The sequence below is a fragment of the Bos grunniens genome, chromosome 6 (assembly GCF_055505025.1).
Source record: "Bos grunniens cultivar Pamir isolate PY7600 chromosome 6, Bosgru_T2T1.0, whole genome shotgun sequence".
NCBI lineage: Eukaryota > Metazoa > Chordata > Mammalia > Artiodactyla > Bovidae > Bos > Bos grunniens.
In genome coordinates this window covers 99325267-99342018 of record NC_141170.1, presented here as the reverse complement: position 1 = coordinate 99342018, position 16752 = coordinate 99325267, and the positions used below count along the sequence as shown (strand labels likewise).

The 16752-nt window shown below is 43.9% G+C and overlaps 1 protein-coding gene and 1 long non-coding RNA gene across 4 annotated transcripts; both read left to right on the top strand.

The window, feature by feature from the left end:
• Positions 1-5132: 5132 nt before the first annotated feature.
• Positions 5133-9692, top strand: LOC147371085 (uncharacterized). The gene is made up of 3 exons (XR_015165792.1): positions 5133-6044; positions 8020-8081; positions 8576-9692. It is a non-coding gene; the product is annotated as an uncharacterized LOC147371085 (long non-coding RNA).
• Positions 9693-10186: 494 nt separating this feature from the next.
• Positions 10187-14194, top strand: LOC147371084 (uncharacterized). 3 transcript variants are annotated; one of them, XM_086406942.1, is made up of 2 exons: positions 10187-10350; positions 12069-14194. In XM_086406942.1, exon 2 carries the CDS (start codon positions 12138-12140, stop codon positions 12900-12902), a length of 765 nt encoding a protein of 254 aa, XP_086263068.1. In that variant the 5' UTR covers positions 10187-10350; positions 12069-12137; the 3' UTR covers positions 12903-14194. The 3 variants fall into 3 exon arrangements, with proteins under 3 accessions (XP_086263068.1, XP_086263067.1, XP_086263069.1); XM_086406941.1 differs by having other exon boundaries at positions 12066-14194; XM_086406943.1 differs by lacking the exon at positions 10187-10350 and having other exon boundaries at positions 12077-12287; positions 12422-14194.
• Positions 14195-16752: the final 2558 nt, after the last annotated feature.

Sequence of the window (16752 nt, the reverse complement as noted above, 5' to 3'; positions counted from 1 at the left end):
TCGAGAGATGGGAGGCCCAATTCTTTGGGAGTAGGGCCATCGAGGTGCCTCTGGCTACTTCCTGCTGAGCTGGGATGGCGAGGGGCCTTGGGTCTCCCCCTCTTGCTATTCTCAAGCCTCAGAGTCCTTATATCAGTGTCCATCTAAGGGTGAGTGATATTTTATGTGATCAGGTGTAGTTTTATATATCCTTGTTGAACTGGCATTGCATGTTGTAGCTTGTTGACAGGTGTATTGAGTGTCCTCTTCTGTTTTTTTCCACAGCTTGATTTGTAAGTAGTGAATCCAGTAGTTGTCTCCTGCTACCTCAACTGCTGTGGGGGTAGAAAGTATTACAGGGTAGGAGCCCTTCCAGGTGGGCTGGAGTTGAGCCTTTGGAGACCCCTCTTTTCAGGCTTTAATTAGGACTTGAGTCCCTGGAGCATATAGTCATGGCTCTTTAGAATCTTTTGGATCCTGGTTGATACCCAAAGGCGTATATCTTGTTAGAATTGCCCAACAGCCATGGTATAAGACCAGAGGGTCTGAGCTTCTCGATCTAGGAAGAGGTCATTGACATAAACAAAAGATCTCCCACATAGCATCTCATAAGGACTAGAACCAACCCGTTCTTTAGGGGCAATACAGGTATGGAGGAAAGCTATTGGTAAAGCCTCCTTCCTTCCCAGGGAGGTCTCTTTGGCTATTTATTTTATCACTAATTTTAAGAACTGGTCGGCTCTTTCTACTTTTCCTGATGACTGAATGAAGGCACAATGAAGATAATAAGTAATGCCCAATGCTTTAGAGACCCCTTGGCTGACATTAGAAGTAAATGATGTCCCATTGTCACTTTGTAATGAGCTGGGCAGACCAAATCATGGAATGATTTCATGGAACAGTTTTTTTTTACCACCTCCTCAGCCTTCTCAGTCCTGGTGGGAAAGCCTTCAATCCATCCTGTGAATGTATCTATCATGACTAGTAGGTATTTATGCCCTTGAGAAACTGGCATCTAGGTGAAGTCCATCTACCAGTCCTCTCCTGGGTAGGCCCCACGTCGTTGGACGGGCTGGGCCAGCTGGCGTCTTTGAGCTCCATGGGGGTTGTTTAATGGCAAGTGGGACAAGAGAAGACCATGTGTCTTATAGTCGTTTGGAGGCCTGTTCCTCTGAAAGACCTTTCTAGTAATCTTTGGAGGACCTTTCCCCCTAAAGGAGCTAACCAACTTCCATTAGAGTTTCCCAGAGAGAAAAAGAATCCCTCCTTTTGGGACCACCCCATATGATCTTCTTGAAAGCCCTCACTTTTAGCTTCAGGATCTCACCTTCAGTATTTGAAGAAGTTTCTGGCAAAGTAGTCTGTGGAACTAAGGTGGCAACCCCTGTTAGGTCCCTGTTCTGTAATGCTGCTCTCTTAGCTGTCTGATCAGCTACTTGGTTCCCTCTGCCACCTTGATGCTCCTTTTTTGGTGTTCTTTACAGTGGGAGACTGAAACCTCAGTGGGCAGATGGACTGCCTCCAAGAGCCTAAGGATTTGATCACCATATTTGACTGAGGACCCTCAGGTAGTCAAGTGGCCTCTTTTTTCCAAATAGCAGCATGTGTATGTAGCTCTAGAAAGGCATACTTGGAGTCAGTGTAAATGGCTACTCTTTTTCCTTTTCCCAGCTCTAAAGCTCGAGTCAGGGCTATGAGCTCAGCTAATTGGGCTGAAGAATCTGGTGGCAAATGTTTAGCTTCTAAGGTCTCAAAATTGGAGACTACTGCATATCCAGCTCTTCTTTTTCCATCTAAGACAAAGCTGCTTCCATCAGTATATCAAATTTCCTCAGGATTGGTCTGGAGAAGGAAATGGAAACCCACTCCAGTATTCTTGCCTGGAGAATCCTGTGGACAGAGGAGCCTGGTGGGCCGCTGTCCATAGGGTCACACAGAGTCGGACACAACTGAAGTGACTTAGCATGCATGCATGCATTGGAGAAGGAAATGGCATCCCACTCCAGTATTCTTGCCTGGAGAACCCTAGGGACAGAAGAACCTGGTGGGCTGCCGTCTATGGGGTCGCACAGAGTCGGACATGACTCAAGTGACTTAGTAGCAGCAGCAGAATGGGTCAGAGGATCTTCTGACAATCCCTCTTGGGGCTTTGTCCAGTGGTCCAAGGTTTCTAGGCAAGAGTGAAAGGGGAGAGAGCCCTTGGGAGATAGGCAAGAGAGTAGCTGGGTCAAGAACCTCACAAGGGGATATAGTCAGGCCTGGATTTGCCATCAGCACTACTTGATACATAAGGATCCTTTAATCAGACATCTATAAATGGCCTCTCCCATTCAGAAGTTGTTTCAGTTGGTGGCTAGTAAAAATAGTTTGCCCCCAAGAGAGAGTTTTAAAGCATCTTCTATTAAGACTGCAACAGCTGCAAGATTTCAAAGGCAGGGAAAAGTCTCTTCCCAGTAAGGTAGTAAGACACCTAGGGACCACCAGAAACTGGTAGGAAAATATTTGTCCATCCCAGCAACAAAGTGCTCAGGTGAATCTTTGTGTAATTATTTTTCTTGTAGCACTCAAAATGGTACAGGTTTGGGAGAAGAAGGCTCTGGAGCAGGAGGTCAGGACAGAGTAGGGAGCCCCTGTGTCAACTAAGAAAGTCTCGGACCTACCTGCCACATCCAGTTGCACTCTTGGCTCTACTCCCATGATGGTTATCTGTGATGGGTGGGCTGACTGGAGTGGGCTGCTTCAGTCCTGTTGAACCATTGTGAGGGAAGGCTTGGCACTTGACCTTGAGGCCCTTGGGTCCTGAGGGCAGAGTGCCACCCAATGTCCCAATTGATGGCATTTGTAGCAAGCTGTTTTAGGGGACTTGTCATGGTTTGGACACTCTTTGGCCTTATGTCTCGCCTGTCTAATTAGGCATTTGCCTCATGCCTTGTCCTTCAATTGGAGAAGGAAGTGGCAATCCACTCCAGTACTATTGCCTGGAAAGTCTCATGGACAGAGGAGCCTGGTAGGCTACAGTCCATGGGGTCGCAAAGAGTCAGACACGACTGAGCGACTTCACTTCACTTTTGTCCTTCAAGGACTCAGGGTTTGCCATAGGGCTTCCCTGGAGGGCAGCCAGCATCTTGGCATGCCTTATCTCTTTCCTTCTCTCCCTTTCCTGGGACTTGGCCTCCCTCTTCTGTTCTCTGTAATAAAAGGTATTGGTGGCTGTCTGGACCATCTCACCTAAAGAGGCAGCAGGGTCCTACTGCTGTAGCTGTTGTAACTTTATCCTGATGTCTGATGCACATTAGGAAAGGAATGTGTCCTTTAAAATCACCTGTCCCTCATAAGAGTCTAAGTCCAGATTGGTAAACTTTTGGAGGGCCCCTTTTAGCCTTTCCAGAAAGGCAATGGGATTCTCGTTGGGCTGCTGAGTTACTGCTGAGACTGGGCATAGTCCTACAACTAATTGGCTTCCTTCTATTTCCACAGGTGGGCTTCCTTAGGGGTGAGTCTTTCTGAAGCTTATCCTCTCAGTACTGTTGCAACCTGAGAGTCAGGCCTCCCCGGGTCAGGATGCAGATCCCCAGGCAGGTTGAGGCATGACAACCTCCTGGAGACCAAATCACTGGGCAGGTCAAAGGCATGTCAACCTCCAGAGAAGTTGGTCCCTGAGCAAGTCAGTCATGTCAACCTCCTGGGACCCATGGACTGGTGGATCCCCAAGCAGGTTGAGGCATGACAACCTCCCAGAGATGAGATCCCTAAGTAGGTCAAGGCAGGTCAATCTCCTGGGACCCCAGGCTGGAGTTGGGTATCTCCAAGTTCTCCAGCATGACTAGTGCTGGGTAGGATTAAGGGGTTGTAATCTTAACTCATTTCTGGTTTGTCCACCGTGGATGGGAATAGACACCATGATGTACAGCAATCCAAGCCTGTAACTGGAAATCTGGTGAAACAGCCGTAAGCCTTATCCTCTTATTGCTCTGAGCTAATAAGTCACTGATTTCTTCCCCTAGTCCTCCACAAGAGCAATTTAGGGTGTTTCCAATGGTAAACACTTCATTGTCATAGACCCACTTAGGTAATAACAGAAGTAATGACAAAGGAGTGGGTTATCTGGGCCTGTTAGGGGCTTTAAGAGTATTTTAATAATAAGCTGGGTGGAGTGATGTTGCCTATAGAGGGGGCAGAGTCCTGGTTGTAGGAATTAGTAAGTGGCTTAAGGACAAATTGATAAGAGGCGACACCAGATTTTCCATAAAAGTGGAGTGGAGATTTGGTATGTTTGTAATTTTAGAAGTGTGGTAAGGGTTTGGGCCTAAACAGCCTGCAGGGATAACTCCCAAAGTGGCAAACATTGTCCCTGGAAGCCCAATTGCCCTTGAAGGAATGCCACCAACAGATGGACTTCTAGCAGGCATTGTGTGCCTGTCACCAGCCCTAGTGGGTCCACTGAGAGGTGCTGTTGTCGCACATGTTGTAGGAAACATGGAAGATGAAGGCCCGAATATCTGGAGAGATTGGATATTATACAGTATTTCCCTTCCAAAGGCCAGCTATTTTCTGGTTGTCCCTCCAGAAGATTGTAGCAGCATCGTTGTGGGCCCAGATGGGGCTCAGGAAAAGAGCATGAAACGGGACAGAAGGGGGCAGGGCACAACTTTCGGAAGAATGATATAGGCCAAGGGCATAACATGAGATCTGCCTGGTGGCTCAGACAGTGAAGTGTCTGCCTACAATGTGGGAGACCTGGGTTCAATCCCTGGGTTGGGAAGATCTCTTGGAGAAGGAAATGGCAACCCACTCCAGTATTCTTGCCTGGAAAATCCCATGGATGGAGGAGCCTGGTAGGCTACAGTCTATGGGGTCACAAAGAGTCGGACATGACTGAGCGACTTCACTTTCATTTTTCAAGGGCATAACATAAACTGGTTAGAATCAAATGGGTCCAAGATGGCAGACTAGCCAATACAATTCAGCTAAACCTTGATCCTCAATCTGCAAACTAAATGGCACACCTGGAGGCACCATGACAGTTTCAAGACACTATCAAAAGACCAAGGAGTCGGTGGTTCCCCAATTGTTGGAATGATCTTCCCACTCATTAGCATATGAAATCACCCAGCTCATAAAAAAACCAACCACACCACATTCCATGGCCACCACACTCACCCTCTGTGATGGCCCATACTCTTGGAGTGTGCTTCTCTCTGAATCCAAACAAATCTACCTCTTACCTATCGCTGTGTCTCTCACTGAATTTTTTTGCAATGAGACATCAAGAACTTGAGCTTCATTGGTCCTGAAACCAGGCAACATGGATTTTGACCAGGCTCAAGTCCCATTCGGACATAACTGAGTGGCTGAGCATAGCACAGAGTCCCTACCATGTGGGTTTGAGTCCCAACCTTAGATAAACAGTTTCAAATACAACTTTCAGAAATGGAAAGATGATGACCTGCCCAATCAAACAGTGTCATAGATGGAAAGAGGAGCTGAAGGATGGGAGGAAAAGGCAGTGGGAAAAGCATGCTGAGGAACCCCTTTCATAACTTGCCAGAAAAACTGTTAAATGCCTGACCTGTGCCCACAATTTTCATTGGCCTGATCCTTGGCACAAAGGAGGTTAAGGACAGACGAACCCTCACCTGCTTGGGCAACAGCTACAAGGGCACAGAGGACAGTGGAGCCTTTGGGACACACTGGGGAGCAGCCCCTGCCAGAGTCACTCAATTGCACCCACTGCCACTTGCTTGTTCACAGAGGGTTCAAGGAAACAAGAAACAAGAGATTGTAAAGGAATTAAGGTTTTGTTAGCCATATGTCCTTCCAGCCATAGGGGCAAGGACCTCCTACCTTAACTGGAGATCTTCTGGAATTTGAGACTGAGCCAAGTGAGGTTTCTACCGAGTTTGTTTTTGCTGTCCTGATTTCCAGCACGCTGGGCTTCTTGTCACATCCACTGCCCTGGGTTTTCTTCGTGTTCAGCTTCCACCATGTGAGCTTTTGCCAAGTTGAGCTTCTGGGGGCCAAGCCAAGATTGTTTCAGCCTGGTTAAATCCCAGAAACAGCACCAGGTATGTCGGGGCAGTGTGTAATTTCCTCACTTCCGTCTCACCACAGCAAAAAATTGAAGCAGTGGCCTAGTGTTACAGCTCAGTTACAGCTCAGTTTTATTTGGCAACCAAAGAAAAGTACACCCTGAGGTGTGAGGGTGGACCGACCCCAAAGGAGAGGCCTCAATCCATCTTGGCTTTCTCCTTTTATAGATTTGTCTCTTTCCCGCTTTGAGCCTACCCTTTGCAAATTGGACTGGCCAAGAAGGGGGCATGTTTGTTTCACCTGAAGTTCTCACTCCAGTCCGTGGGTTTTCTTTTGTTCCATTTTCGCGGGCTTTTCCCTTTCTTTATCTTTTAGCCACCACCATTTTGGACTCCTTTCTTCTATTCTACCTAGCTAACAGTTCAATGAACACAGTCAAGGCTAAAAAGCAACACCTTTCCAAGCAGAATTGGGCAAGGTGTTTGGTTTTGTGTTTGTTAGTTGTTTTGCTTGTTTTGTTTTCACATACCACCCAGAAACCCCTGGACCTGTGAGGTTTTATGAAGAATTCTTACAGCATTTAATCCCAAGCAATGCAATTTTAGCTGACATACATCAGTTTAAGTAGTGTTGAAGTAAAATTCCATTTTAAACAAGCCAGCATAGAAAATAATGTACGGTACTTCACTTATCCAAACGGCTCCACAGTTATCTAGAGACATGACTGCAAGTTATTTCTTTCAATACTGGAATTGGTCTGGCCACAATTCACCAGATTTTCTACCTTCAATGTGGTTCACAGGCATGTTTGCCTTCTGCAGTAAACTTCCAGAATGAACCCATTATCTACAAAGGCATCTAAATTCTGACTCTAGCTTCACTGTTATAATGCTTTAATTACCAAGACCTTAGAGGAATAATCCACTGAGCTCAACTGCAAAACCTTCAGATCTACAAATTTCCCTTATTGCCTACTATAAGTTCCCCTGCAGGTGGCCTGCAGAGCAGCTGGGAGGGAGCAGTGAATTTTGTTGCCCATTTTCTTCTGTTGTTTTTCAGTGAAATGCTTTTGAGTCTAAAAGATTCCTATTGGCCTGTGTCTTCCCTATTTCTATTTCTAAAGGACTACCAACCACTCCAGCCTGGCTTTTCTGGGAATCTAACCTCCTGCACTTGGTCCCAGGCCTCCAGGGAATGTTGCCATGGTTCACTGGAGCAAGTGAAGGGAAGGAAAGAGGCCAGCAATTACAAACAGCTTGTGACTCATTTTCAGCAGCATAATTGGGCTCACAGAGGGCCTGTCCACTGAAATAGTTCAAAGTCCTGGAGAAACAAAAGTTTATGGTTTATCTATTCAAAAGAATACTCAACAGCCATTCAGACAAGGTAGTAAAGGCATGTCCAACTTCAGGGAAAGCTGTCCGTAAAGTGTTGTTAATTATAAGCTTCTACCTGGAGTTTGGATAGTGAGCATAGGTTCACACAAAACAAAAGTTCTGAAAGAATACATACCCAAGTAGCAGCCATGCCTATTCCAGGTTGAGGTATAATGTCTTCCTTTGTTACTTCTTCCCCTCCTTCTTTTTTTTCTTCTTTCTTTTTGAATTTTCTCAATACTTTTCAGTGAGCATTTATGACTTTTGGAATTTCCAGAAATGTTCATTGGGTTCTCTGGGTACTCCTGAGTACATGTTCAGACCCTAAAGCCTCTTCCTGCTCTGGCCTTCCCCCACCTCCCTGTAGGGCCTATGGGACTCGCTACTCTGGCTGTGCAGTACAGGCCTGGTACCTATTGTCCAAGTGATCCTGGGAAGTTTTATTACTCAATGGCCCTCATATTTCTTGTCTGTGAAATAAAAAACTTAGTAATGCCTATAGTCAAGCACTGTGGTCATACAAGGGAATTATGTTATCCAATGAGGCCAATTGAGATAATAAATGGAAAAGTGTTTGTTGACTGTAACCCATGTGCAATTCTTAGCTCTTATAATATCCTTGCTATCCACACAGGAATAGAAGTCAAGAGGACCCAAGCCCAGGTGATAGGACTGCTCCTTACAAGTGGCTTACAGGTGTGTGGTGGTGTAATCATTCATTTTTGACAGAAATGCTGTTATTGAAATCAGATTTCCCTACTTGTCTCAGTAATGTCTTTCTAGTCATTGTTTTCACATTTTGATATTTAATAAAAAGGCTTTTAGAAACTCCAGCTATGAAATGTGAAGAAAGTGGTCTATACGTATGAAATGTCCTGAGACGTAGCTGACTGTAGGTCCTGGCTCTAGGGTTGGAAGAATAGAGCCCCAGGCTGCAGCATGGTCAATAGCCAGATTCTCTAAAGACATCCCCAGAGTCTCTGGTGAAACTGATGTTATGCCTAGGGTTAGATTGAAACAACCATATTAATAAAAATTGTGATTCAGAATCGCCCCTTCGACAGTGAATTATTGACCCCATGAAGAATATTGGCATACATGAATGATCTTCACTCCAAAAGAAAAAATGTAAATGCATTTTGCTTGTTACTTATATGTCTATTCTCTGCTTTCTCAAAATGCTGCTGGAGTGGGTTGCCATTTCCGTCTCCGATGCATGGAAGTGAAAAGTGAAAGTGAAGTCACTCAGTCGTGTCCGACTCTTCTCGACCCCATGGACTGCAGCCCACCAGGCTCCTCTGTCCATGAGATTTTCCAGGCAAGAGTACTGGAGTGGGGTGCCATCACCTTCTCCTTCTCACAATGCAGACATAGTTAAATTCTTTTATACTTAGAAGCTTTTTGACCCAAGTCTTAAAAACATACACAATGACAGATAAGAAGTATAACATCTCATCCACTTTATTTTTTAATTTTTCTTGGTGTGCTGCTCAGCATGCGGAGTCTTATTTTTCCCAACCAGGGATGGAACCTTTGCCCCCTGGAATCTTAACCACTGGACTACCAGGGAATTCCCACATCACATCTACTTTAGCACAGACACACATTAAAGCCCTGTGGGTATTGTTTTTCAAAGAAAAGTTGCCAAAATTGTATAATGAAAACTCAGAAATGTTTCCTCTGTAACACTCTTCCAAACATCAACATTTTGCCTCATTTGCTTTATTGCTTTGTCTCTCTATATTCATATATTTTGCTGTTGAACCATTAGAAAGAAAGTTGTGAATTTTATTTTTTATGTGTATTTCTTCATTAACCTGAGTGCCTGGAATTTGTTTTCCAAAGGTAAAAACAATTTGGCACATTCAGCCACATTGAGACTCCTCCTCCATTTAACTTGCCAAATAGCTGGTAGAAGTTCTCTCTGCAATTTGCTTTTGGGTTCCAACACGAGCTCTGCCCCTTCACATCCCCGTGCCCTTTAAAAAGTCACTGAATCTTTCTCACACTTAGTTTCCTTATCTGTTGAGGGAGGCAGTTATATTTATGTCCTTGTATTACAGTGAAGATTAAATTAAATGGCTCAGAAAGCGCTTTGTAAATTGTAACTTTTCTGTGTATACCTGAAATGTTATTATTCACAGTGCTGAAGAACTAGCACTGACTCAGGTTCTTCTAATTATGAATTAGCCCTAAACCACGTTTTAGGTATTTGCTGGTGCTTGCAGCTGTGCTGTCATTTGCAGGCACTCATGAAGCTATTAGGGAAGGCAGGGAGCTTCTCCAGGCAACTATGATCCAAAACCGTCCTCCCTAAGGCAGTGATTGTCTAGAATTAGCGTTGAAATCACTGCAGGGCTGCCGAAACCCAGACCGATGTGGATCCGCCCTGAGATTTTGATCCACCTCCGGGTGGGCCTAGGAACCTGCATTTCTGGTCCATTCCCTAGTGATGCTGATTCTGCTGGTTCCAGGACCACACTGTGAGAACCCACTGTTCTCAAACATGGTCAGCTGGGTAGACTTGTTGCACAGGGCCTTACATGTAGGAAAGGCTCAGGTCTGTAGAAAATTTTTATATTCTAAAGTGGTGCTTTGAAAACCCGAATGGGCAGACAGGTCACCTAGGGATTCTTGTTACTTGTGGATTGTGCTTCATTAGGTTTAAGATGGGCTCCTGAGTCTGTTTCTAAAGGCACACAGGTGGTGCTTGTTCTACTGGTCTGCTGACCATAATTTGACTAACAAACTGAAAGGTACAGCCCACGGGTATGCATTTGATTTCTATTAAAGAAGAAGTAGAAAAGGCTGCTGCTGCTAAGTCGCTTCAGTCGTGTCGGACTCTGTGCGACCCCATAAACTGCAGCCCACCATTCCTAAGTATCCCAAGCTTCCTACTGTCAGCCTCGACTGCGCATGCTCTTCGCCTAGTGTGGGCCACAAGTTCAACCCTGCAGGAACCAAGGTATGTCCTATTGTTTTGTGTTACCTTATTGAATAATATATTAGAAAGAGCTTGCAGAAGTGCATACAAGAACAAAACTGAAAAGAAGTCTGCATCTGTGGCTGTCGCCTGCCAAAGAGACTAAACTAGTTCATGAGAAAGACTGAGCAGGACTACTGACCTATCGTTTAAAATGCCTTGTAAATTAAATCATTCTCTCTTAACTTCAAGTTTTAAAGTGTCATCTCAAATATTTTGCATTTTTTTGGGGGGGCAGGGCGGGGACACACTCAGAAGAACTGTTCAGAAGGAGAACGATTAGAATTTGTCAATGACTTGAATAAATAGAAATAATACATAAGTTAAACAGTGGCATATTTCAAGAATTAATAATGTTGATAAGATGCTGCTTTTATCCAGAGAAAGGGGGAATTAGCAACAGGGAGCAGGTTTGGGGGAAAGAAAAAAAGGGAGGAAAATAAACTATAATTCATACAGTTTGGGACCTCTTAGTTTTTTCTAGTAACTGGTTGGAAGTGTAGGAATGTCTTTTGTGGAGTTCAAGGGAGAAGAAAATTTCAGAGAAGTGGGTACAGCAACCTCCATTGCTAAATGCTGCTGGTGTGATGTTGCGTGTGAGTTGAACAGTGGAACAAAGTACAAGAGAACATGTAGTCTTTGAAAAAGCAATCTTAACAGAACAGTTAAAGTTCAGAGTCGAGCAGTGGTATTAAGGCACTGGAAGGTGAGTCTCATGTAAGTCAGGCTTGTAGGTAGTCGGTGGAAAGTAGAAAGAGAAAGGAAATTTAATCTCAAACCAACATATATCCGAATCAGTTGGGGTGTTGTAATAACACTGTTTTCTGGGCCCCACCACCAGAGTTCCAGACTCTACAGGTCAGATATGAAGCCCCAGGAATGTGCAGTTCTAATATATCCCCTGCATTGGGGTTACATGGTTGGGGGCCACTCTTTGGAAATAATTGATTTAAATCAGGCTTTTGTAACCTTGGCAATATTGCCATTTTAGACAGATAATTCTTTTTTGTAAAGAGCTGTCCTGGGCTTTATAAGATGTGTACCAACATATCTGGCCTCTACCCACTAAATGCCAGTAGCATCCCCAGGATAATACAACTAAACATGCTTATAGGTATTACCAAATGTCCCCTGAGGGTCAGAATTGCCCCCAAATGGGAACCACACCTTTAGATAATTCAACAGATCGGAAAAGACTGAGAAAATCCAGAAATGATGAAGTGGCTTGGTCTGAAAAACGAAGATCCATGTGAAACAATGGAACAGAGTAGTAATCCATGCTTTTCAAAATTTAATGACCAGGTTATGATAAGGGCTCAGTGTTTGGCTTTTAAGTGAATTAACCCCAGATAATCAACTTGGAACTAACTTGCGCTGTAATTCCAAGCTGCTTTCAGCTTTCCTCATCCTGGAGCCCTGCAAAGCATTTTTAGTCAGCTGTCCCCGATACATGAATGTCCCTTTGTCTTCTAAAATGTGGGCTTTCTGGATCGCTGCCTCACTTATGTTTAAGTGTCCTCAATTATGACTTTCTTATTCTGAAGCCCCTGCTATTTATTAGACAAAGGAACATTTTGTACCAGGTTATCAAGTTTATTCTGTGCTCCAAAGTTTTGTTTAATGTCTTTTTGGGGGCTGTCTTCTAGCAGCATATCGTTAAGTCTTGCTTTTTTTTTTTTTAATCCAATCTGGGTGAGAAGCGGCTGCAACGCCGAGCGCCGAGCGGAGGAGGCAGGAACCCGAAGGCAAGCAGGAGCTGGGTGGGGACCATGGCCGGGACCACTGTCATGGCCGCGATCGCCGTCACCGAGGCAATGAAGTGCAAGATCCAGGTTCTGCAGCAGCAGGCCGATGATGCAGAGGAGAGGGCCAAGCGCCTCCAGCAGAAAGTGGATGGAGAAAGATGGGCCCGAGAACAGGCTGAGGCTGAAGTGGTCTCCTTAAACCGTAGGATCCAGCTGGTTGAAGAGGAGCTGAACCGAGCTCAAGAGCGCCTGGCCACTGCGCTGCAAAAGCTGGAGGAAGCTGAGAAAGCTGCTGATGAGAGCGAGAGAGTTATGAAGGTTATTGAAAACCAAGCCTTAAAAGATGAAGAAAAAATGGAACTCCAGGAAATCCAACTCAAAGAAGCTAAGCACATTGCAGAAGAGGCACACAGGAAGTATGAAGAGGTGGCTCGCAAGTTGGTGATTATTGAGGGAGACTTGGAGCGCACAGAGGAGCGAGCGGAGCTGGCAGAGTCCCATTGCCGAAAGATGGGTGAGCAAATCAGACTGATGGACCAGCACCTGAAGTGTCTGAGTGCTGCTGAAGAAAAGTACTCTCAAAAGGAAGACAAATATGAGGAAGAGATAAAGATTCTTACCGATAAACTCAAGGAGGCAGAGACTCGTGCTGAGTTTGCTGAGAAATCAGTAGCCAAGCTGGAAAAGACAATTGATGATTTGGAAGATAAACTGAAATGCACCAAAGAGGAGGACCTCTGTACACAAAGGATGCTGAACCAGACTCTGCTTGACCTGAATAAAATGTAGAGCACCCCAGCCCCGCCCTGCCGCTGCTCCTCCCTCTCACCCCGACTCCGACTCCACTGGGGCCAGCCTGCCCGAAGCTGACCTTTAAACGGAGGGCTGATCTTTAACTGGAAGGCTGCTTTCTCCTTTCGCCACCTCTCCCACCCCCCTACTCCTGTGTCCTTTTCGCCAAACAGTCTCTGCCTCTCCCCAGAGATTCCAGTTGGGCTAGAGGCTGAGCACCTTTGGGAACAACGTTTAAGGGAATGTGAGCACAATGCAAAGTGTCTTTAAAAGCATGTTGTGATGTACACATTTTGTAATTACCTTTTTTGTTCTTGATGTTACACCCATTTGTAAAAAAACATTCCAGATAATTCCGTAGAACTGAAGCAGCAGTCTAATCCCTTTCTCACTTTTGGAAGGTAACATTTCAGCTTAATGCATATTGCCTTCTCCAGAGAGAAAGGGAAAAGGTTTGGGCCTGCCTTACTGAGAGCCTAGCAGCCCAGAGAAAGGCTTCATTTGGGGAAACCTCATTGCCCTGTAAAAAGTACCTGCCAAAGCAGAAAGATGATTCCAGAAGGAGTTAGCCAAAAAAAAAAAAAAAAAATGCTGTTCAGGTTTTCAGCTTTACGGTATCTTTGGACAACTTTTTTTTTTTTTTTTCTTTTTTCATCAGAAGTGACCAAACAATTAAGATGGTAAAACCTCTGAGACCAAATCCTTGTTCCAGCTCTACCCTGTTCCCAACTGCTCACAGAATGGATCATGTGCCCCTTATATTGAAGTGACAACTTATTTGCTCTCCTGCCTCCTTGAAAGAAAGGAAAGAAAATTATGTTTTGCCACTGATTTAGCCATATGAAACTCATCTCATCACCCTTTTCTGGGTCTGAAGCTGCTGTCTCTAAAAGTGCCATCTCACTGTGCTTTGTATCGGTTAGTGCTGGAGAAATCTTGAAAAGCGTATGTACAAAACTTGTAAATTTTTATATTTTGGAACTTTGCTTCTTTGGGGTTGAGGCAAACTGGTCACCCCTCTGCCTGTGAGAGCTCTCTACAGTCTGTGGGCTAGCAGTGTGCTGATCTTTTAAAGTTTCTTTCCCTACCCAATCCCCCTTTTTTGATGAGGTTTCAGTGAGGTCTGTTAGGGGTGCATCCTGCAGCTTAATTGGCTTAAAATGTCCTCTCCTTTGGTGTGGTCTCTTTGGGGACCAATTGGGAGAAAAAAACCCAATAGTGTAACTGTTTTGATACTGAAAATTGATAAATGTCTTTTTGAAATAACCAGTCCCTCCAAAATAAATAAATCCAATATGACAATCTCTTTATTTTTTTTTAATTTATTTATCTTAATTAGAGGCTAATTACAATATTGTATTGGTTTTGCCATACATCAGCATGAATCCGCCACGGTGTGCACATGTTCCCAATCCTGAAACCCCCCTCCCACCTCCCTCCCCGTACCATCCCTCTGGGTCATCCCAGTGCACCAGCCCCAAGCTTCCTGTATCCTGAATCGAACCTGGACTGGCAATTCGTTTCTTATATTATACATGTTTCAATGCCATTCTCCCAAAACATCCCCCCCCTCCACCATAGAGTCCAAAAGACTGTTCTATACATCTGTGTCTCTTTTGCTGTCTCCCATACAGGGTTATCAATACCATCTTTCTAAATTCCATATCTATGCATTAGTATACTGTATTGGTGTTTTTCTTTCTGGCTTACTTCACTCTGTATAATAGGCTCCAGTTTCATCCACCTCATTAGAACTGATTCAAATGTATTCTTTTTAATGGCTGAGTAATATTGCATTGTATATATGTACCACAGCTTTCTTATCCATTCATCTGCTGATGGACATCTAGGTTGTTTCCATGTCCTGGCTATTATAAACAGTGCTGCGATGAACACTGGGGTACACGTGTCTGTTTCAGTTCTGGTTTCCTCAGTGTGTATGCCCAGCAGTGGGATTGCTGGGTTGTATGGCATTTCTATTTCCAGGTTTTTAAGGAATCTCCACACTGTTCTCCATAGTGGCTGTACTAGTTTGCATTCCCACCAACAGTGTAAGAGAGTTCCCTTTTCTCCACATCCTCTCTAGCATTTATTGCTTGTAGACTTTTGGATCACAGCCATTCTGACTGGCGTGAAATGGTATCTTATTGTGGTTTTGATTTGCATTTCTCTGATAATGAGTGATGTTGAGCATCTTTTCATGTGTTTGTTAGCCATCTGTATGTCTTCTTTGGAGAAATGTCTAGTTCTTTGGCCCATTTTTTGAGTGGGTCATTTATTTTTCTGGAGTTGAGCTGTAGGAGTTGCTTGTATATTTTTGAGATTAGTTGTTTGTCAGTTGCTTAATTTGCTATTATTTTCTCCCATTCTGAAAGCTGTCTTTTCACCTTGCTTATAGTTTCCTTTGTTGTGCAGAAGCTTTTAATTTTAATTAGATCCCATTTGTTTATTTTTGCTTTTATTTCCAATATTCTGGAAGGTGGGTCATAGAGGATCCTGCTGTGATGTATGTCGGAGAGTGTTTTGCCTATGTTCTCCTCTAGGAGTTTTATAGTTTCTGGTCTTATGTTTAGATCTTTAATCCATTTTGAGTTTATTTTTGTGTATGGTGTTAGAAAGTGTTCTAGTTTCATTCTTTTACAAGTGGTTGACCAGTTTTCCCAGCACCACTTGTTAAAGAGATTGTCTTTAATCCGTTGTATATTCTTGCCTCCTTTGTCAAAGATAAGGTGTCCATAGGTGCATGGGTTTATCTCTGGGCTTTCTATTTTGTTCCATTGATCTGTATTTCTGTCTTTGTGCCAGTACTGTACTGTCTTGATGACTGTGGCTTTGCAGTAGAGCCTGAAGTCAGGCAGGTTGATTCCTCCAGTTCCATTCTTCTTTCTGAAGATTGCTTTGGCTATTTGAGGTTTTTTGTATTTCCATACAAATTGTGAAATTATTTGTTCTAGCTCTGTGAAAAATACTGTTGGTAGCTTGATAGGGATTGCATTGAATCTATAGATTGCTTTGGGTAGTATACTCATTTTCACTATATTGATTCTTCCAATCCATGAACATGGTATATTTCTCCATCTGTTAGTGTCCTCTTTGATTTCTTTCACCAGTGTTTTGTAGTTTTCTATATATAGGTCTTTAGTTTCTTTAGGTAGATATATTCCTAAGTATTTTATTCTTTTCGTTGCAATGTTGCTGCTGCTAAGTCGCTTCAGTCGTGTCCAACTCTGTGTGACCCCATAGATGGCAGCCCACTAGGCTCCTCTGTCCCTGGGATTCTCCAGGCAAGAATACTGGAGTGGACTGCCATTTCCTTCTCCAATGCATGTAAGTGAAAATGAAAGTGAAGTCGCTCAGTCGTGCCCGACTCTTAGCGACCCCATGGACTGCAGCCTACCAGGCTTCTTCATCCATGGGATTTTCCAGACAAGAGTACTGGAGTGGGGTGAATGTAATTGTTTCCTTAATTTCTGTTTCTATTTTCTCATTACTAGTGTATAGGAATGCAAGGATTTCTGTGTGTTGATTTTATATCCTGCAACTTTACTATATTCATTGATTAGCTCTAGTAATTTTCTGGTGGAGTCTTTAGGGTTTTCTATGTAGAGAACCATGTCATCTGCAAACAGTGAGAGTTTTACTTCTTTTCCAATTTGGATTCCTTTTATTTCTTTTTCTGCTCTGATTGCTGTGGCCAAAACTTCCAAAACTATGTTGAATAGTAGTGGTGAAAGTGGGCACCCTTGTCTTATTCCTGACTTTAGGGGAAATGCTTTCAATTTTTCACCATTGAGGATAATGTTTGCTGTGGGTTTGTCATACATAGCTTTTATTATGTTGAGGTATG